General features: G+C 42.0%; 1 protein-coding gene across 3 annotated transcripts; it reads right to left on the reverse strand.

Moving 5' to 3' along the window:
- Positions 1 to 9,656: 9,656 nt before the first annotated feature.
- On the reverse strand, positions 9,657 to 18,743 carry Slc35g1 (solute carrier family 35 member G1). 3 transcript variants are annotated; one of them, XM_029556127.1, is made up of 4 exons: positions 18,503 to 18,615; positions 14,724 to 14,796; positions 14,455 to 14,632; positions 9,657 to 12,571 (listed from the first exon to the last, which is right to left on the reverse strand). In XM_029556127.1, exons 2-4 carry the CDS (start codon positions 14,725 to 14,727, stop codon positions 11,833 to 11,835), a joined length of 921 nt encoding a protein of 306 aa, XP_029411987.1. In that variant the 5' UTR covers positions 14,728 to 14,796; positions 18,503 to 18,615; the 3' UTR covers positions 9,657 to 11,832. The 3 variants fall into 3 exon arrangements, with proteins under 3 accessions (XP_029411987.1, XP_017658676.1, XP_008851305.1); XM_017803187.2 differs by having other exon boundaries at positions 14,455 to 14,635; XM_008853083.3 differs by lacking the exon at positions 14,724 to 14,796 and having other exon boundaries at positions 14,455 to 14,635; positions 18,503 to 18,743.
- Between the last annotated feature and the right edge of the window lie 3,518 nt (positions 18,744 to 22,261).

The following is a 22,261-nucleotide window of genomic DNA, read 5'->3' on the forward strand; positions in this document are numbered from 1 at the left end:
CCAGACCAGGGAGGGGAGGTGGCTGGAGTCATGACTCAGCACGTATAGGGGAGTTACCACAGAGGGACGGTGTCTTGTCACTCTTTTCAGCACTGTGACAAGCCACATGACAGAAGAAACTTAAAGAGAAGAGGTTCACTTTGGCTCATAGTCTAGAGGGTACAGTCTATCACAATGGGGAAGCACAGTGGCTGGACCAGTTCAGTCTGTGGAGGCAGGAACTTGCAGAATATTGTTGCATCTTGGTGGACCAGGAAGTCAGAGTTCCAGCCAGAACCGGGGCTAGGCTACAACCCTCGAAGGCCAGCCCTCAGGACTCACCTCTTCCAGCTAAGCCTCTCACCCCACAGACTGCACGACCTCCCAAAACTGCACCACCAGCTGGACCACATATTCAAACACAAGAGCCCATGGGAGACATTTCACATTCAAACCATAAAAAATGGCAACTTATATCTGATTAATGGAGCAGAGTATGACAGAAATGCATCCTATCTTTATAGGAAGAGTCACAATAACCAAATACAGAAGATATAATTATGGAATAATACAAATTTTTATTTATAAAATGAAAAACCTGGGGCTGGAGCGGTGGCTCAGCGGTTAAGAGCACTAACTAGCTGCTCTTGCAAAGGACCTGGATTCAATTCCCAGCACCCACATGGTGGCTAACAACCATAGGTAAATCCAGTTAAAGGGGAATATAATGCCCTCTTCTGACCTCTGTGGGCTCTGCATGACATGGGTGCACTTACATGCATATGGGCAATACACTCATACACATAAAAATAATAAAATATTTTCAAAAATGAAAATCAACAGTTGAGAGAAGCAAGCACTCAGGCTTTGGATTAGTTAATATTCTCCTCTGCACTTAGGACATGAGAAACCAAATTATAATTACATGATTACTTACTAACATGAAGACACATGATACAATGCACAGGGGCATTCATTTTGTAACTGCAGTGTTCAGGATTTGATTACTTCATCACTGGACCATGGCCCCTCAAATGGAGTTCAGGGGTAGGTCCTTGAGACAGGGGACAAACATGACACGCCTTCATAGGGTACCAAAGATTTGGATAATAAAAAGATAAGGAACTAAGTACCCTGAATTAGCCATTTAAAATAACATCTTTAAAACATACAGATATGTATATGAGTCAGTATATAAAAACAAATAAATTGAGGGAAAAAAAGCATGAAGACTTAAGGACATTTTGAGCTTGAAACATGCAGCTTTAGGATTAGGCTTAGCAGTAGGAAAGCAGAGCCCAGAGCTTAGTTTGACAGGCCAAGGCTGCAAGGCCTACCTTGTATTAGCTATGTGTCTTCAGTCAAGTCATGTAATTTCTCAAAGTCTCTACTGCCTCAACAATAAAATGAATAACCAAACAAACCACCACTACCACCACCACCACCAATAACAATAACAAAGAAGGGCCTTAGGACTCAAGAGTCAGGGAGTACCAAAGTTCTGATTACTGCCCTGCCTTCAGGAGGAACAACTCAGTGCATCCCCCCCCCCCACCACGGGATGTGCCTGCCACCACTGTTCTCCCTATGCTTCCTAGACTGACTGCTTCTCTGCTTGCCCCTGCTACTTTGAACTCCTACAAATGTTCTTAGACCATCTAGGGAAGTGGTGCCTGACTGCAGCTGGCCCAGAGTTTACGTCTGTGTACTTGGTGACTTCAAATAGTTCCATTCTTTCCTGCTTGAAGGCACAAGGAAGCCATCCCATGAATAGGTTCTTGGGCAGCATCTTGCCATCCATGCATGCTGAGTATAATAGTGTATATATGTCAGGCTCTCTTACAGACATAACTGATTTGAGGGCTTGGCAGTAATTAGTACTTCTTGGCATGAGATGTGATTTTAAGGAACAAATAATGAACAGCAGACTAGAAGAAATAAAACCGACACGTGGATGTCGGGTGATCATCCTCTCCTATCCTTTCACATCAGCTCTTTCGGTATGAGGAGGATGGGGGTGGGAGGACATGCATAACCCCCATCACAAAGAAATGATCCCTTCCCCACAGCGACACTCACCACAGTGAGCCCAACCTGCATTTCATTCCCAGAGGTTGTCATGGTTATCAGAGAGGGTGAGTCTCTGGGTCAGGTAGACCTAGAAGCTTAGGCTCATCATTTAAGCAAAAGTTATGTAACCCTATTTAATCTTTTTGATCTTTTGATCTTCTTCCCAATAGACCTACTTTCTAGAACTGGGAAGGATTAAAAGAGGCAAAAGATAAGAAAGCGCCTGACATGGATGGGACTTATTCAATAAATGCTAGTTTTCTTTCCAAGAATAAAAAATGCTTTCTATAGGAAGTCAGGCATTTGAGTTAGGGCCAGGCAATGCTTTCTGTAATCTTGGAGGATCTATTCCTATTAAAAATTGATCCTAGGGACTGGAGCGATGGCTCAGCGATTAAGAACACTGACTACTTTTACAGAGGACCAAGGTTCAATTCCTATCACCCATCTGGCAGCTAACAACTATCTGTAACTCCAGTTCCAGGAGATCTGACACCCTCTTCTGACTTCTGTGGGCATTGCATAACATGGGTTCACTTTACATGCATACAGGCAATACACTCATACACATAAAATAAAAATAAATATATATATTTGCTTCACTCCTGAAGCCTATGGGATGAAGTCTCGTCTGCAGACTGACTGAGGCAGAGACAGAAGTCAGAAAGGTGAGCAATGATGCCATAGATTAAAGCAGTAAACAGCAAGGCATGCCTGTATCTATCCCTGCATACGATTTTCTCCTTTTTAAAATAAAATCATCTTTTCATTTTTGTTTTGCCAATTTTATTTTAGTGCCACATAGTTCAAAATGCAAGATATAAAGCTATTCAGTGAAAAATCTCTTATTCTTCCCTTCAGTTGCCAAGTTTCTTGCCTTAAAGACAGCCAGCGTTACATTCCTTGTCCCAAAAACAGCCCATGTTAGCACTTTCTTAAGCATCCTCCTGAAATACTACCTTTTTATATGTATAAATGAGCACACACTCTGATCTGAACCATGTTTGCTTTTTTCACTTAGCAATTTAAAAAATTAAAAAAAATTTTTTAGAAGAAGCATTGCATTACAGTTTTAACATACTCAATAACAGTTTCCAGAGCAAAGATACATCTCTTTCAAAAGTGGCTATAAAATTTTTAGGTTCACTGTTGAATTAATAGTTATACAATGTTGAATTCAGTATAAGCCCTGTAAGACATTGTTTCTTACAGAAAGACTCATCGTTTTTGCTAATAACACTGAGATGTTGGTGCATGTGTCTCTCATCTGTATGTATCTGATTATTACTAGTCATAATCGGTTGCACTCGGATCCTTGGCACCTGTGTATGTGTATAAAGTCATCCGGTAGAATCAATGGTAATGTTTATCACCTCTACTAATTAACATGACGTAAATTTTTATGCTTCCTCCTCAAATATAGTACATTTTAAAAATGTGATTTGTGTGTGTGTGTGTGTGTTTGTATCACACAGAACATCCCAAACCATCTTATTCAACTATACACCCATTTTCCAGATGGCACCCTCCCATAGCCTCCCTCCCCACACTAGAGCCCTTATTCTCTGTTATCCCTGTTACTGTCCACTGTGTTGTTGGCACCCCCAGCCGTCCCTCAGTATTTGTCCATCTGGTGAATCTAGTCAGACTATCTAGAGGTCTTTGTTTTAGGAAGGTCAGCTGTTCCTCATCTAGCAGCAATCAGTTGTCAATATTCCTTCAGATAAGATTGGGGTCTGCTGTTCATTTTCCCAGTTCTATGCTGGGTTACTATCTGTGAGTCCCTTTGACCATCCTGGCCAACAACTCAGAAGAAAGTATCTCCTATCTGGCATTGTTGCTTGTTATTTAGCCTTTAGCTATACATATGGACTCTTAAAAAATTATATTTGCCCCTTTAATCTTTGGTTATACTTTCCTTTTGGGTGTTTAAGGCCATACAGTTGGCCCAGATAAACCAATTTATTTTTACTCTTAAGGACATTTGAGGATCTGTTACTCAGGGGTTACATGGGCTTGGGCGGAGCCCCTGGCTCCTTTCTTTTACCAGTTTTGCCTATGTGAAGGTAAGTCAAAGGTCCTGCTTGACCATGGCTGGCAATTTTAGAGACTTCCACAATCATGGATAAAAAGCTTCCTTGGTCTTAATTTATGTTTAATTGCATGCTGGTTTATTTTATATATAGACCATAGCTTATCTAACCAGCACCCTCCTAAAGAACATTCAGGCCGGTTCAGTTTTTTCCTATTTAAAATTAGGCTACAGAGAATAATCTTGTACATGATGCTTTGCTTATAAAGAAGTGTATCTGTAAGACAAATTCCTCAAATGGAATTTCCAGGGGGAAAAGTATATGCACTTGTGCATTTGATAGATGCTACCAAATTGCTTCACAGAATTTGTACCTACGCACACATATTACAAAGTGTCAAAGTCGTCTGGTTTCTAAACTGCATATTAGAAAAAAATCAAGGCACCAAATACAAACTCAGAGACATCTCTCTATGGTCCAGCTGGATTGTGTGCCATTCTTTTGCTGTCTTTGGGGTGGATAATTTGGAACGCTTCTATGATTTAGGCTTGCTAAATTCACCATTCTAAAGTGAGGCATCACACTGAAGATGTTTCTAATTTATACACCGTTATTTAGCTGTGTTTCCTACTTTCAGAATATCATGAAGCAGCCAGAAGTTTTGATGCTGGACTTAGTCTAAAAAGACTAAATAGTTCAGATTTGTTAATCTTTTTATTTTCAGTGCTGGAGATCAGACTGAGGACTGTGCACATGCTAAGTAAGCACTGACCAACCGTGCTACAACTTCGGCCCCTACTGTAACTATCATATGTATTGCTCTCAAACTTTTTGTTCTTGGACCCTTTATTCTCAAATACTATTGAAGGCACCAATGAGCTTCTGTTTATGTAGGTTCTACATATAGATTCTGTGGTGGATACAAAGAAGTGTCCCCCATAGGCTCCAAGTATTTGAATACTTGGACTTGGTCTGTGCTATTGGCAGGGGTTTTAGGAGGTATTGCCTTGTTGGAGGAAGCATGTCGGTGGGAGCAGGCTGTGAGCATTCTTAGCCTTGCCCCCATTCCAATCTGCTCTCTCTGCTTCTGTGTCTGCTTGAAGACGTGAGCTTTCATCTTTCTACTCTGGCTGCTGCCTGCCGTGTCCTTCCACCCCCATGGTGGACCCTTACCTTTCTGGAAACATAAGCCAAATAAACTCTCCTTTCTGTAAGTTGTCTTGGTCATGGTATTTTATCACAGCAACAGAAAATAGCTAATACAGATAACATATTTGAAAGCAGAACTAAAATTAAAAACTAATTTTAGCTGGCATGGTGGTGAACGCCTTTAATCCCAGCACTGGGGAAGCAGAGGCAGGAGGATCTCTGTGTGTTCAAGGCCATGCTGGTCTACATAGCTAGTTCAAGGCCACCCACTGCCACATAGTGAGACCCTGTCTCAATAAATTGATACATACATGCATACATACATACATACATACATACATACTCTACTACAGGGTGGGGATATGGCTCAGTGGTACAGCACTTATCTAGCATGCACAAGATCCTAGACTGGCTTCCCAGGACTGCAAACAAAGCTTATTTCATGTTCACATAAACATCTTTTTTTTTTTTTTTTTGGTCTTTTTGAGACAGGGTCTCCCTGTAGCCCCAGCTGTCCTGGAACTCACTATGTAGACCAGGCTGGCCTTGACCTCACACAGATCCATCTGCCTCTGCCTCCTGAGTCCTGGGATTAAAGGTGTGCACCACCACGCCAGGCTCACATAAACATTTTATTAACATATTTTCTAGCCAGAAAGACTGGGAAGAGGATAAACAAGGATAGTGGGTGGTATGTTCAAAATACATTATATACATGTATGAAATTGTCAATAAATAAATTGAATAATAATTTCCAAAAAAATATGACACTATTTTATATGTACACTTAGCTTAATAGATGAGATCTGGCTTCTTTTTCTGCAACTTTAGCCTCTAGGAAACTCTACCATAAACTCATGAAAAGGTGTGAAACATACCAACATTCTCAGTATCATTATGAAAATAGTTTGGGCACTGGAGAATACTTGGTTTAGATAACTGTACTATGCTTTATTACTCTATGTCTATATATTTAATTTTTGCTAACTTTATCTGTCACAAGCCTGTTTAGTTATCCCTTTTCATGATTTTTGTTTCTATGTTGAAGTGTTTTGTCGTATGTAATTGTGATCATGTATAACTGCATACACACATATTCAAACAGGCATGTTTTCTATATCTTTATTTTACTGCGTACACACATATTCAAACAGGCATGTTTTCTATATCTTTTTTTTTTAGTAGTTTAAAACAACCATCTTTTTAAAATTCTCACAAATCTTCAGTTTGAGCAGATCACAGCAAGTGGGAAAGGCTAGTGTCTGCATGTTTGCTCCACACAGCATCAACTGGGGTAGCTCATCTGAGGGCTGGAGGATCCAGCCCTAATGTGTACACTCACATGTCTGGCAAGCTGGTGTGAGCTGTCAGCTGCAGTATGGATGGGCCTGAGAGGTGGAAACCTCCACTCCTCTCCATGTGGGCCTCTCCACATGCCTCCAGCTTCTTCACGGTGACTGGGTTCCCAGGGAGAGCATAATGTGAGAGAAATGGTTAGTCCCTTCTGAATTAGACATTGTGTTTTGAATTTGATTCTAATATTAACATGGTAACACTCACTGTAATCATAGAGAACCCCAAATACAATTATATTCTGTTTCCATCTCTTTGGTGTCTTACATATATAGCATGGCTTTCAAATCATGGTCAAATATACTTGGAACACCTGTAAGAATGGTCAGGCATTTCCAGCCTTAGGAACAAGCCTCCCAACTCACAATGTTCTCTCTAGCCCTGACTTTTCAGACTTCAGTGGCTATACCTGACCTTGGCATGTGTTGCTAAAATTCCTTCTGGGAGGCACAAACAACATCCAGTCCCCTCCTCCCTTGGGTTCCTACAACAAACTGCAGTTTGGAAAACCAGTAAGTTCATTTGGGCTTCCTCACAGAGCAGTGGGTTAGGGTTTACTTACAGGACTGTGGGTGCTCCCCTCCTAAGGCCACACTGAAAAGTCTCCATGCAGACATGGATGGTGACTTCCCAGCGTCCATACAAAATGGTGAGAGCCTCCCTACAGCTTCCTTCACTGGTATCCCTTAGTCCCTCCTCCTTGTGCTACTAGGGCCCACTGGTTGGTTGAGAGGTGTGGCTGACTTTCTCTGCCCCTCCTTTCTTGCAGAGTGTCAACAGTTAAGTTTTGTGATGATCCTAGGCAAACAGTTGCAGCTACACTTGAGAAGAAGGTGTCTGTCCACAGCTTGCCAGAGGACAGTTCTATGCAGCAGCATAGTACTCTGATTCTGTCCTGTTCCTTTGAACACATTTTACTACTGCCCATGACTCTCTTTTCCCTAGACCCCAGTCTAGCAGCTCATCACAAGTATGGGCTACTGTGGAGGTTTAAATGAGAATGTCCCCCATAGGCTCCAAGTATTTGGACATTTTGTCCCCAGTTGGTGGTGCTGTTTTGGGAGGTCTTAGAAGGTGTGGCTAGCCTGGAGGAAGCTCATCACTAGGAGCGGGCTTAGAGAGTTCTTAAGCCTTGCTGGATCTCCAGTCATTCTCTGGTTTCCTGTGCCTGCTTGAAGGTGTGAGAGCTTAGTTTCTGCTCCTGCTCCAGCCACCTCCTGCCACCATGTCTCCCTGCCATGACAGGCTGTAATTCCCCTGGACCTGTAAGCTCAAATAAACTTTTCCTTCTATAAGTTGCTTTGGTCAGTGTTTCTATCACAGCAACATAAAACTAACTAATACAGCTACCTTCTGTGATTTATGGTTATGCTTGTTGAGATTAACCCTGAATGGTCATGAGAGTCATGAAAGGTTAGTAGAGAAGACCCAGGTGCTTTCCTCTAGTAGTGATATTTCCTGAACTTGGTGGATCCTCCTGTGGGCTGGGCATGTGACCTTTCCTGCCCAGTCTTGATACATATATATGCTCTTTAACCCTCTTGCTATAAACACCCCACCTCAATTTCTAGATAAGTGGTGCCATGCATCATGGGCTCTCTGTGAAGTTTTCCAAGGCCACTTCAAATTTAGTTTTCAAATAAACTGGATGGGTATTTCTCTGTGCACCACAGAGTTTCACTGGTAAGGCATTACTGGCCGTATTAGATTTGGTGTCGAACTCTGTAAGGGCAAAAAAAATATGTTTGGGGGTAGGGCCCAAGCTTCACATGTCCAAATGATACCATAATAAACCAGTTCTAATGCCAACTATTGACTATGAATTTGTATATACCTAAGGCAGAGGACAGGCTGCTATCAAAGAAACTAGCTCCACTACATTACCCTTGAGACTCATGATATTTAGTGGATGAACAGAGAAGAGGCTAGAGGAGTACATAGGAAACACATGGAGAGCTAGGCCCATTCCCCAAATCAGAGCTAAGCATCATAATCACTGAGGACCAGCAATAAAGCTAACTGGAAAGAGGACAACACATGCATAAGTTGTTGGTGACCCTCAGCAGCCCTTGGTGGGAAGATCTGCTAGAACAGAAAGTCTGTCCAGCAACTCCAGTCTATGCTTACAGGAGGGGTTAAGTGAGCTCTGCATTCTAAGATTCTTAGTAACCACAGTTCATTACTAAGTAGCATTGTGCTTCCTTTTGGTCTAAAGTCTATGGCGCTCCTTAGGAGAATTTGGGTAGTATGTTCTATTTTGAATAGCTGAGGTATATGTTTGCCTCATTGAAAGGTGACAAAATTACTCACACCTTCAGTCCCTTAACCCAGTACATTGTCCCCTTCTCCAAGAGGACTATGAGCGTGAGAAGCTGGAGGCAGTGGAAGAAACCAAAGCAAAGCCCCAGCTCAGCCACTGGAGGCTAACAGGCCTCACAGGACCAATAAGAGACAGTAAGGAAAGCAGAGAACAGAGAAAGGGCTCTTCTGGCAAATATGAGTTAATGGGAAGGCTGATCCTCTCATCAACGTGGTAAACAGGGTGAAGTGAGAGTGGAGCCAGACAAGTAACTTGGGCATGATGGTGTGCCATCACCAGATAAAACTATGGCTTCACAGGAACAAGAGTGATAGTAACAACAGGACTTCAGGAAAGTTAGCTTGGCCCTAACACAAGGGCCAGAGTGGTCTTGAAGCATGTGGCTTAGTTAAATATAGTGGTAGAAAATCAGGTGGAAGTGCTGAGGACAGAATGAATTCATATAGCAAGAAAACACTGCAGGATTTAGTTGTAAATTAGCTGTAAGAGCAAAAGTACAGCTCTAAGCTGCTCCAAGCTCTTAGGGTCTAAAGGAATGAAGGCCTCTCTAGTACAGATTAGTGTCTTTATTTTGGAGATGTTGGATTTGCTGTAGCAGTATAAGGACCACATTAACAGTTTGAAATTTAAGATTACAACCCAGCAAAATGGCTAGAGACCAGTCTCCTATAGAAAATGAATTAGAAGCACATGATTGAAATAAGAAATGTTACATCAGACATTTTCTATAGTCATAAAAATCAACATATAGCTTTCTTTTATGCTTTTATTACTTATAAAATAAAAACAAGTTATGAAAAATATTTTCCTTTTCAAGATATAGAAACTACAATCTTTGCAAAATATACACACCCATATTTGTTGCAATACATAGGCTTATACACCACTTGGACACTGTGTTTAAGAATCATACCCTGTAAATGTTGGGATAAGAAACATTGTTCCCAGTGTTAGTCACATATTATGATACTCAAGTTTTTAAGCCACTGTTGAAATAAAACATATACACAGGTCAAAGGGATTTAACTTTCAAGCTTCCAGAAAGTCTCTTATTGCACTAGGAAACTGGAGATAATCCAGCTTCAGTAGCTCCAGGAGTGGTTGCCTTTCCATACTTAACATGGAACTAAGTGAGGGAAGGCTGCCATGGAAACCCAGCTTGTGTGTGGTCTCCATCCCATCATCCCTATCTATGGAGCCTAGCTCCCGCAAGATGATTTCTAAGATAACCTTTGAGCTCCAAAAGACTGTCGATTCTAGTGTTCTAAATGATTGCATAATGGTACTTTTGCAAATCTAAATTCCAAGAGTATGAGTCAGATCAAGTGTGATGGAGGTAACTCAGCTAATAAACTTCATTTAGGATTCATCAGCACTATTTAAAAGCAGTAAGCTTAAAGTTGCCCCTTGATATTATTGGAAAAGATCCTTTCATCAAAGGTTAAGTCCCAGGAGCCAAGCAGTCCCAGGAGCCTCCCTAAAAAGGGAGGAAGAATTGTGATGAGGGTGGAAAAGTACAGACAGCCTCTTAACTCTAACAATGATAGGCAATGTCTGGCAAAGTGAGAGTTGAGGCCACCATGGTCTCCCTGTAAAGGGGTTTATGGTGGCGGAGAATTATGTTCATGCACTCCCAACATCCTGATTAAACTGTGATGCTTTCCTTGATACCAAATCCTCTTGTTCAGAGTAATGGCCTGCTGTTCTCTGGTTACAGAATGTTTTGTCTGAATTCACACTAATATGGTACAGTTTTTCAGTCAAAAACTACCATTTACCAGAGGTTCCCCTCCGCCCCCCCCCATGGAAGAAACTCATGAAAGTCAAAGAGCTATGAATTAATAGTTCTTTACATTCTTGGCTCTAACAGAGTTATTACATATCATCGCATAATGGGAAAAGACTATGAGTTTAATCACAGAACTGTATATTAAAAAGTTATTTTAAAAATATAGTCTATAGTATTCTAAATATTTGATTTAGTGAGTAAGGGGGCTATCAGGGTGAACTTCATGGAGCCCATGGGTTTTGTAAATTAAAATGGGCAATTTCATACAGTTCAGCCTAATAAGATCCTGAGAAAGTTTTATTTGGCATCACACTATAAATTCAAGCAGAAGTTACAGAAAAATAATCTTATCTCAAGTGAAAACACCTCAGGATGGAAATGTGCACACTGGTCATGCCAAGATTTCCATCTTATGATTTAAAGATTGGAAATTGTGGGACATTAAAAATTAGTGCAGTTTCAATAAAAAAGGACAGAATTAAAAATTTAAAATGATAAGAGTTGCAAATACACTGCAACAGAATACTGACCAAATATGGCAAGTTAAACACTGTTAAAGATTACATATAAAAATTCCAGCATCAAAATGAAAAGGCACAAATATTATAATAATCATTTATAAAATCATTGAAAATAAGGCCAATTCACTTATATTACTAACATCAATAAGTAGGCACCTATATGACATTTCAGCTTTGGCATCCCAAATGGAATTGTATTGCAAACGAAGGGTTAACACAGTACTAATTATTGATTATAGCAGCATTATCAATATTAGGTTTCTCAGGTTCTACACTGCTAAAAATAGAGTATCTCCCAAACATATCCCACCAATGTCAAAAATACATTTAGAAAACTATAACCATAAAAATTTCTCCAATTTTTCTTCAAATGGGCTCTATCACCAGTGACACCCCAACCAAAACAAGTCAAAGCAAAAATAAACACTATCAAAAATATGCTAGGCCAGACTAGCTACTCTTAATTAAAGACATACCATATTCAAAAATGGTACTTTATTTATGAAATTTATTAAATATAATCAATAGATTTCCAGGGGTGTGGGTATGTAGGTGTGAAAGATGTCTGAGCTGGGTGAAGATGTACTTGAAAAAAAAATAGATTTCAGCAGTGGTATTTTATTTGGAATTCTGGACCCATTTACGAATGGTTGCTCCCGTGCTACTGGCTACCACGCAGAGAGCTCCGCCCACTGTCCACCAGGTTGGCACATCACTAAAGAAAGCAATCTGAAAGATGAAAGCAAAGACTACATCCATTGTCTTTGTTATTGCTACGAGTCCTGCTTTTTCTATTTGAAGTGCTTTAGTGATAAATATCTGACCTCCCAAACCCAAGAGCCCGATGAATATGAGAAACAGCCTGTCCAACCCGCAGTAAGGCAGACTCCATTCGCCTATTACAAAGAGGACGATGACGCTTTCAACAAGGCCAACTATGACGTAATACCAAATGCTCAGGAAGTAGTCCACAGATTTTCCCATTTTTCTTAAGATAACGAGAGTCATCGCAGCTAACACGGCGTGTCCAACTGCCGCAAACGTCCCCTTAAGATGGTTTGAATAGCTTTCTCTCATCCCTGAAGTGTCGGAACCAAACAAAAATGGCGGTCTCACGATAAGGATCACTCCAACGATCGCGAACAAGGTGAAGAAAGCATCCCAAAGGCTATACTTTTCCTTGAGAAATATCCAAGCAAACATTGACGTAAACATTGGACAGCTAAACGCAATAACTGTGGCATCTGCGAGGGACGTCGTCTGGAAAGCATAGTACATAAGGATCATGGCAGTGGAGCCAAAGACTCCTCTGAGAATGAGGAAAACGCGTTGACCTTTGGGGCCTATAAACCCAGTTCTGTAAATTTAAATGAAGAGATGCATATTAAATGAACTCGGTATTGATTTTCAATCAAATGTTTAATTAGACATTATTCCTAAAGTACCATATGTAATAAGGGAATAAGAGTAAGTTATAACTACAGTTGTATGTTATATATCTTTTAAAAATATTTTTCTAGACATTCCCAAGTGTTGACTGTAGGAGAAAAAACAGAAGACCCTCGTAAACAGCATAACTAAGTCAGTAAATACAGATGTTATTTTTCCCATGCACACATTTGCATAAAAAGACAAAGGTGACTAGATGTTAATAGGACTTATACCTTAACAGGTAGACTCACATAATTCTTGTTTTCCCCAAACTTCCTATGATGAAAATGTATCATTTTGTAACAAATATCAAGATTTAGTAGCACTGTATGAGGAAACTTGATCCTAACTAATGTACATTCTCAGTCCCACCAATTTTTCTATGAAAGTTGAACCAATATTAAATTACTTTAGCCATTTAATACAACTTTTCATTGTTCTCATTCATGAGTTCAAAAACACTTGGGAAAATTTAGTGGCTGAATACATGTAATTACTACTATCTAATTTTTTTTCAATTAAATATTTGCTCAAAATCTATTCTGTAAATTCTTGGGTCGGTACAGGTGCTAGCCTGTGCCAGGGCCAGACTTCACTGGGGTAGACATGGACATCACCAGCTATGTGGAATTAGAAATCAAAGTGTGGCCATCTTTGGCCTATGTGTTAAAATGCTATAAATCTTCCATGATATCCCTATTGAAACAGATTAGAACCAAGGATTTTAAGGAAACTCTAGTACTTTTCTACTAATGATACTTTTATTGAAAAATGGGGAATATAGTTGTTAATCTCAGTGTTCTGTTACCTCCTTTAGATATTGCTGAAGTCTAACCACCATTTTTGAAGTACTATTGCTTGTGCACACACCCGGGAATTTCTGACAACATTAATCTCAGCAGATTTCCACTTTTCAACCAGTTTCTCAGGACATGGAATGACACTATTCTAAATGAATTTGTCTTATCTTATGAGATACAAAGATTTTGGTGGCAAACAACTAAAGGTTTTGATTCTGAGGTTTAAGCATCTTTAACTCCAAAACAGAGCCAGGTAAGTCAGTAGGGAACCAACTAATCTCCCTCCTGGGGTTCAAAGTATACAAGGTATAAGTTACAATGATGGGGGAGGCACAGTTTCAACCCCAGGAAGAGTTGCTAGATACCACAAGGAAGAAGGATGGCATGTGGCTCGGAGAACAGGGAGGGGAGTGCAGAGGCAGTGCTCTCTAGTTATAGTATACAGAACACACTCTGACCAAGAACAATTCTTATATGAGCCTTGTAATCGCCTGTGGGGCACAGCCCAGAGAATACCACTCCCTCCGGTTTATGGGGGGAGGAAACGGAATACTAAAGTAATCAAGGACCTTGTTCAAGGTTACTCCTGACACCCTCTGGGGAAGACCTCAATCCTGCTGTCACCTTCTGTCTGCTCTGGTAGGTGACCAGTCTGTCCCACTTAAACCTTCCACACTATGACTTCTTTTCATTTACTTCTTGTCTTCCAAATACCAGTTATGCCAAAGGAAAGGAGGGTGGTCAAGATGGGGAATTATACAAGAGAAGTTTTGCTTTCAAAATGTGGGGTGATGAATGACTAGATCTTTCTTCTTTGTGAGCAAGTAGTATGTGCTTATGGGAGAATCTTCTGTGAGTAGACCCTGGGACATTTCATTCATGAGAGCCAAGGGGAACAGAAAGTGGTCAACGTCTGAGACATCAGTTACTAAAGAGAAGATCATTAAGGCAGTTCAAAAGATTTATACACATTTATTAAATCTTCTATTTTGCACTGAGAAATACTTACTTTCTGTATATTAAGCAAGGGATAATAACTAGCAATTGAAACACACATCGAAATGCACTAATTTCTACAGCATGGACGCCTTGCACTTTTTTAACAAATAAAGAGGCCACTGAGAAAAGGAAGGCAGACAATACTGTGTAAAACAAGCCAAGTCCAGGACAGGGCGCTTTCTTCTTGGCTTCTGAAAAAGATTAAATTCTGATTAGTTCTGGCTTCCAAGTACATATTCCATCATTTTCCCTTAGAAATTGAGAAAAATGCACTATTACCCATGGTTAGAGCACAGATAAGACCCTCTAAACATGTCCATGTGGTGGTCTCCCCCTATCCATTATGAGGAACCTATAGACGAGAGAGCAACAATATAAACCTGTATTTTTAAAATGTTCTGCCCAATAAAATGTTCTGCTCTTTAAAGAATCATTCCTCACTTTGGAAGTCAAGACATAAAAAGGTTGCCAAGATGGTAAGAGAAATCTTGAAGAAACACCTGTCAAGATGGAAGTGAAAATTTGTTCCAGGGATAACATCTTAGAGCCTCTCACCAGGGAACTTGCTTTAGGAAGAAAGTATCTGTTCTGGAAATATACTGTCATCTGACTTCCCCCACAAGCCTATGAACTTTTCTAAGGCTGGGATCTCAGCAGTCTTATTCGTGCCTGACACACAGGAGACCTGAATAAATATGTGGTGAAAGGAGAGCCTGCAAGAGAACGTCATAGAAAGACTTGAGGGTCTAATGTTACTGGCAAGAATGTAATCTGGAAAGGCTCCTTTTCTGTTGTGTAATTGTGAACTGCAATTTTGCCTCATCTTATCCTTATTTCCTGTCTTAATATGAACCAGGAAACTGGTGCTTTCTTTAGGCCATCAAATATTTAATCTATTAAGAACCTGTGTGGCATTAAACTTTCATTCTATGCCCTTGTTTCCTATCATAACAGAGCTTGCTTTAATCTCAAGCCTGTTACTGAGGAGGGCAAAAGGCAGCAGGGGAAGCAAAGAACTCCCTAAAACATAGACCACACATTGAAGACTACAGCTACCCCTCTTCAGCTAACTGGTTATCACATATACATATAGATGTGCATATATACATGATATGCAAGTGACTCCTGTCAATGAACAGTACAGTGGGGATGCAGGATGTGTGGACACATGTAATTAACTAGAAAACTAAGATGGCTACTCCCATCTGAGAATGTACAAAACGATACTTAGCTATGGAACACTATTGTGTAATTATGTTCTCTTTTGAAAATGCCCTTCTCTGATAAATGATATGCCAAGTAATATATTTCAACATCCTCACTTTAGGTACCTTTGTCCACAAATGACTATAAATCATGACCATTGATGGTAGTCTCTCCAGGGACACTGTACGGCCTGGACTTTGCACTTAGTGATACCATTCTCATCAGACTCCTCCTTCATATGCTAGGTACACAGCTGAAGACTACGTTGGAGCTGGCTGCTGCCCTTCTGTTATAGGAGCCAGAAGCCTCCATGCTGCCCTGTACCTGAGTGCTCCAATACCATGGAAATGAACTGCACACACCCACTCAGGCCATGACAAAGCAACTTTAGAAGACTCCAAGCGAAGCACCACAAATGCATGCCTTGGCTGTGGTCAGCCTTAGAGCTGGGCTTCTGAAATTACAAAATTTAGGTCCAAATAAAACAATTTTCTTAAAAGAAACCCAACCCACACATATAAATCTCCACCCTCAGACAGAACAGAATGAGAAATCCTGGGACAGAAAACATCTTCCTGGTCTGTTAATTCAAGGATCTTCTCCAACTTCAACTTTACTTTTTCTCCAAGAATTTCAACTTAATATAACGATTTAACTCTTTTCAAATGGATCTTTTCCTATAAAACACTTTTAAAAAAGCACATAAACACTTAAGGTTCATGTTTCCTGACCAGGACAAGACAGGTGACAGAGGGTTGAACTGAACTTCATTATTTGTTAATGAAGGCAAGGAAGAGTTCTGTTCAGGCAAACCTCAATTTCTTAATGAATAAAAATTTCATTTCTCTCTGTCAGTGAGGATGAGCAAATGAGTGGGGTAATCCAAAGAGGCATTTACTCGTGAATATATTTCCACACTCAATTTCCACTGCAAGCCTGTCTAATCAGTCCAAACAAAGCTGAAAGGTGAACTTTTCAAATTAAGCGGTCACTATGCAACTTCCAGAAGAAAAGTAAAAACCTGTTTTCCTCAGTTTCTTTATCCTCTGCTTTAAGCTGGACATTCACAAACCTGATTGGGAACTAGAATCACCCGAGTAGCTTTTTACAAATTCCAATTCCAGGTCCCACCCCAGAACCTCAGGAACTTTGTAAAAGCTCGTTTGAGGTCCACTGATGGACTAAGGTGCTCACTCCCTCTAGGGGAAGAGAGGCACAATACTAAAATAGCTTCTCATTTTGCTTCAGTCTAAGATCTACATTGTTCCCCAAGGTGACAAATAGCTATCTTAGGAGAGTTATGAGCTGTCCAGTAAGATTATCTGAGAAAGTAAGAAAAAGGGATAAGTTACAACCTGAACTTGAAAATGAGTTTTGATAAGATAACCACTTAGGATCAAGGGTCTCAAAATCAAGCATGGTGGTGCATGCCTGGAATCTTGGCAAACAGGAGGCTTAGGCAGGAGGAGGACCCTGAATCTGAGTCCATTCTATCCTGCATATGGAGACCCTGTCCCCAGAAATGGATAGTCTAAAATAAGGCAGTAAAAAGTCCAATGCCAACAATACAATAATTTATGGCATTGTTTTTTTTTTTCCAGAATAACTTATCATTGGGAACGTTTTTCGAAACTGGAAGTCAAGATCCTTAGGTACATTCAGTCACATGCTACCCGAGTATACAGTAACTCTCACTGATCTGCAAATGGGAAACAAGTTGGGAAGAACCCACTCAACAGTAAGCCAGAATGACACCTAGCCACAGGGTGAGAAACTGACTTCTTCCAGGGCTTGCCCACATGGTCAACCCTGCATGGGGTACCTGTCTTGGACGCTGGAGCCCATGCAAACAGAATTAGAAGATTGATCATTTCTATTGGCCTTTAGGACCGAAATGCATGAAAAATCATCTTTCTGAGACCTTGCTCTCTAAACTCTGGGAACTGCATATAAGAAGAGGTAAAAAAAAAATCCCAAGCCATACTTAGGGGAGGAGACCCAGGAGTTGAGGTAGTGAAAAGGGTGTAACTTTGTCCTAAAAGATTTCCTATGCTTTCTTCTAGCAAGTTGTGCCAGTGGAAAGCGCCCTAGGCTGGGTCTCCAGCAAACTGAAAGCCTTACCATTGCTGCTCTGACCTGCCCTATCTTACCTACACAAGTCAGACCCTGGTAGAAAAACAAAAGCAAAAACAAAAAAACCAACCTTTCCACGACCTGACTTTACCCCTTTGTGGAAGAAGGGGTTCGAACAAGGTCCATGGTTCTTCACGAGGGATTTTATCAAGTTGAGGCGTTTTTTGTTCTTTTTTTTTAAACAATTGCTAAAACGGCCTCCTATCCCCCAAAAGGTTGAGAGCCAGTGGTCCCCACTCAACTCTGCCTCTCCAAGATGCAAAGGTCGCGGAACAAACACTCTCCTAGAATCCGATGCTCCCCAACTTCCTCTTCAGGGTGTTCCTTTTACCACCAAGATGAGGGTTCCAGGTCAGCTTCCTCCCGACCTCGGCCTGGCCTTCCTCGGTGACCATTCCCCTTCGACCTCCGTGGGGCACACCAAACTGCCTTTTGACTGCAAGGTCCTGCCCCGCAGCACTAAGCACGGGAGCAGCCTCGGAGTCCCCATAGGGTTGCAAACACTCAGAAACTTTCTGGGGTCCAGGTGCCGGCGGGGGCACAGGGGGCAGGTGCTCTGCAGCACCCCCAGGGGTGACAGCTCGCCCACTTTCCCGGGGGCCCCAGGGAGGGGAGGGAGGGAGGGAGGGGATGCAGGGGATGGCTGTGCGGTGGGCACGCTCCCGGGCTGCAGAGAGGCCGCCCCGTCCAGCCCCGCACCGTCCTGCCCGAGCACTCACCCCGCTCCGCGCCCGAGCCGCACGGCGAGGTTCCGCACAGCCAACACCTGCCGGGGGGGTCCGTAGGCTCCTCGCCCGCGCTCGGGACCGCGCACTCCGCCAGCAGCTGCTCCGGTTCCCGCAGCTCCACCGCCTCGGCCGCGGGCTGCGCCGCGCTCTCCGGGGGCCCCATCCCGTGGCCCGCGCTCTCTCCGCAGCTGCGCGCCGTCTGGCGCCCCCGAGCAGCCACCCGGCTGCCCGGCTCTTCCGGCCGGCGGTGGGCCAGTGCGCATGCGCGCGCGCCCGCCCTCCTGCTCCCCCCACCCGCTTGCCGCTCGTCTGTCCTGCTCTGCCCTCCTGACCCGGGTGCCCGGCGCCAGCTGCCCGTGGGGAGCCCTGCCACGTCGCTCGAGCTGCGGTGCCCACAGGTGGCGGGGGGCGTCCGTCCCTTTGCTGCTGCGGCCAGACTAGGCGGCACCCTGATCCTTTCTGCCTTTGGACCGACAGGGGAGGACACTGGGTTCCCGGCTCCCGGTGCCACGGCTCCTATGGTCTTCCGTTGCCATAGAGAGAATGGATATTTATTGGTGTGGCACCATATGCAGCATCTCTGGGATGGACTGGAAACTACAAAGCATTGTCTCGGTTTTTAAGCATTAAAATTGTTTTCTGTGGTATCTCACTGCCAACTGACCAAGGGGGTAGAATTTTCCAGATTTTATAAGTTTTTTTCCCCCAAGTAGTATGCAATTAGGGAAAACAACTAGAAAACGGAGCAGAGCTTATTTGTATGGGCTTTACAATACTAGATATGCATTACTGATATATTCTCAGCATCTCTAGCCCAATCGCCCTTTCTGTCCCCCCCGCCCCGTCTCCCTCTCTCCCTCCCTTCCCTCCCCTTGCTTTAATTTGGCCAGTTACAAGATTCAAATAATCTGACTAGATCCAGTAAAGTTAAAAGAAACACATCATTTGCCCCCAAGATTTGCTAACCGCCTCCTCGTGTTTGTTTCTTTTCTCTCTCATTCCTTTGCTTGCTTTAAATGCTTGCCTAGACTTTGGGCAAGGGCAAACGTGCCTAAACTGTTCTAGATCCAGTCCCCAACCAGATTACCAAACAAGGGCGTGAGGTTAGCCTTTATACAGGCATTGGCACATACCGGTTCTTAGCAGAAACAGTACTGGACTTGAAGTTAGGAATCCTAGTTCTCACCTGAGAACTCAGTCACCACTGTGCCCCATAAAGACTTAATTATCTCCTTCACTGAATAGAGATGAAATGTTTCTCTGCCTACTTTTCAGAGTTGTTATCAAATACCATGCAGTGACTTGGGTCACATCACTTGGAAAATGTTCCTAGAAAACCAAGATGTATTTACCTAGTCTGAACAAAGAATTTATCCTCCAAACTGGAATCTTTTCTTATGTTTTAGAATTGAATTAAAAGAGGGAACTCTTGTAGGGCAAGACAAATAAACTGGGACCATCTTAAGCAAACTGAGACAGGTGGCTACTTCAATTCTAACTTGACTAGTATATACCTTTTCCTTCTCTGAAAAAGAATTTGTTACCTACGAAAAATACAACAGTTTTTGTTGTTGCTTTCATGGGAAAATGCAGGAAGGGATGGTGACAGTGGAATTCCACAATTCAGAAGAGTTCCTGTTGGAACAGATCAGGTTCTTTCACACCTAACCTACAGTTAACATATGATGCAGCAATTTCACTAAGCAGGAACTTTGAGCAGATAGGTGTATTCTAAGAAGCACTGCACAGAGCCAAAAGGTGAATAACAACCAAAATGTCCAAATAGATGATTATGAAGAACAAAGAAGCTTTGTTCTTCAGGAGAGGTATGGACTGTGGGGAAGGTTTGTTTGAAGGATTGATCCTTTTCTGCAGTGGTTGAAGTTGAGATGGTGGCTGGGAAGTATGGTCAGGATGAAAGAAGTGTAATGGCTTGAGAAGTTCCCTGACCACTACACATTCAACACCACCCTTGGAAAGAGAACCACATAAGAGAAGAAAATGGGTACCATACTGGAGTGGCTAAGGGATGGCCTGCAGCTTATTCTCTTTAACTTACTTCCCCTCCACTGGTGACCTTGCTATATGAATGATAACAATCATATTCAGCCTTTCAACAAACAAAAGCAATACAGATAAAAGGCAACCAGGAGTTATGAGCCCAGCTCTGCTGCAGCTCCACCCAGGAGAGGTATGGACTGGTTAAAATTCTCCCTTGAGCTTTGTTATTTAAGGGTGTTGGTGCCAAGGACACTGAATTGCTGAGAAGTGCATCTCTCCTCCCCATGGTGTGATGAATGGGTGGAGACCAGTTCAGACCCACTGCATTAATCCAAATGTAGTTCTGACCCCAGGTAGAGGGGGCAGAGAGGAAGGAGTTACTTTGGTGTGGATAGGAGATTTAGTGGGCAGGGTTCATTGACTGGATATGAAAGAACTTTGCTTCTGTATACTAAATCCCTCAGTGGGCTGTGACTGGAGAGATTCCATCTTCCAGGGAAAACGAGTTCTCCGTTTGATGTCAGTGAGCAACGAAGGTGGCACCTGGAGCTCTAGTGACAGGAAGGAAGATGAAAGGATAGGAAAGGTAGATTCCTACTTACAACTGGAAATCCAAGATCCTCACATTCTTGTGGCAGCAGATGGAGTCTCAGTGTTGCAAGAGTTAGACTCCAGATTTCCACTACTGTTTGCATGCCAAAATATTCCCAAGTAGCATATGTGTATATTAGGAGCCTTTTGTCTCTCCTGTGTCACTCAAGACATATCAGACTGGTATCTTTATCTTTGTTTGTTGTTTGTGGGGAAATAGGGTTTCACTCTATTGTCTAGGCTGGTATTAAACTCATTCACTCAAGCCTTTGTAACCAGCCTGCCTGGCAAGAGTGAATATAGTCTAAAGAGACCCTTGTGGCTATTTGGCTACTGAAACAATGGACCCCAAGAAATTAGAATTTGGAGGAAGATTTGTAAATTGTCAAACAGCCTTCCTGGAGAGATTTGAAATGGAGACAGTGCTGAGTGAGGGACCACACCTTGGAGATGGACTTAGGGGATCACTGGATTTCTTTGTTCCTCTTTCCAATGCAACTACGTTGAATAAACCTTCTTTTTTCTGCTTTTCACTATGAACTTGACATTTAATTGGATTATTGAGGAAAACTAGCCAAACCTGATTTGTTGGGGAACAAGATGACCCTAATTCTGGTAACAATCTCACTGTATTGCCCAGGCTGGTCTTAAGACATTCACTCAAGCGATCATCTCCACTAAACCTCCTTAGTAGCTGGGCTACAGGCATGGCCCAAGCCTGGCTATACTGGTATCTTGCTACTGATTTCAAAGTCTGCTTCCCTCATTCCCACCAAGAAAGCATAGATCCTTGTCCATTTAACCAGAAATGTATTCCATGACTTGGGAAATAGTAATTTGTTCCAAAGAGTGAAGCTTAATGTTTATGTTTTGGAAAAAATCATTACAGTGGAACATAAATGATATTTTGAAATAATCTTGTTAAAGAGGGAACAGGCAAAAGAGGTCATTTGGGATAAATGTAAACTAGTACACATGAAAGACAAAATATACTGTTCAAATAAATGATAAGACTGACTTCAGAAATAGAACAGGAAAAAAGAGAATAAAGGTAGCTTGTCAAAAAATTATGTATAAAATTACGTGATTCAGAAATTCCACTAAGCAGGAACTTGAACAGATATTCGTATACCTGTATTCACAAAAACATTATTCACA

The sequence above is a fragment of the Nannospalax galili genome, unplaced genomic scaffold (genome assembly GCF_000622305.1).
Source record: "Nannospalax galili isolate Female #2095 unplaced genomic scaffold, S.galili_v1.0 scaffold1027, whole genome shotgun sequence".
In the NCBI taxonomy this organism is placed as follows: Eukaryota; Metazoa; Chordata; class Mammalia; order Rodentia; family Spalacidae; genus Nannospalax; species Nannospalax galili.

What these genes read in the sequence shown, in the direction of transcription:
- Slc35g1 (XM_008853083.3), bottom strand. Translation starts at nt 18,674, where the DNA reads ATGGGGCCCCCGGAGAGCGCGGCGCAGCCCGCGGCCGAGGCGGTGGAG. An exon ending in CGGCTCGGGCGCGGAGCGGG is followed by an intron (nt 14,636 to 18,502) that starts GTGAGTGCTCGG and finishes AATCTTTTTCAG; the next exon opens with AAGCCAAGAAGAAAGCGCCC. An exon ending in CCTTGCTTAATATACAGAAA is followed by an intron (nt 12,572 to 14,454) that starts GTAAGTATTTCT and finishes TTAAATTTACAG; the next exon opens with AACTGGGTTTATAGGCCCCA.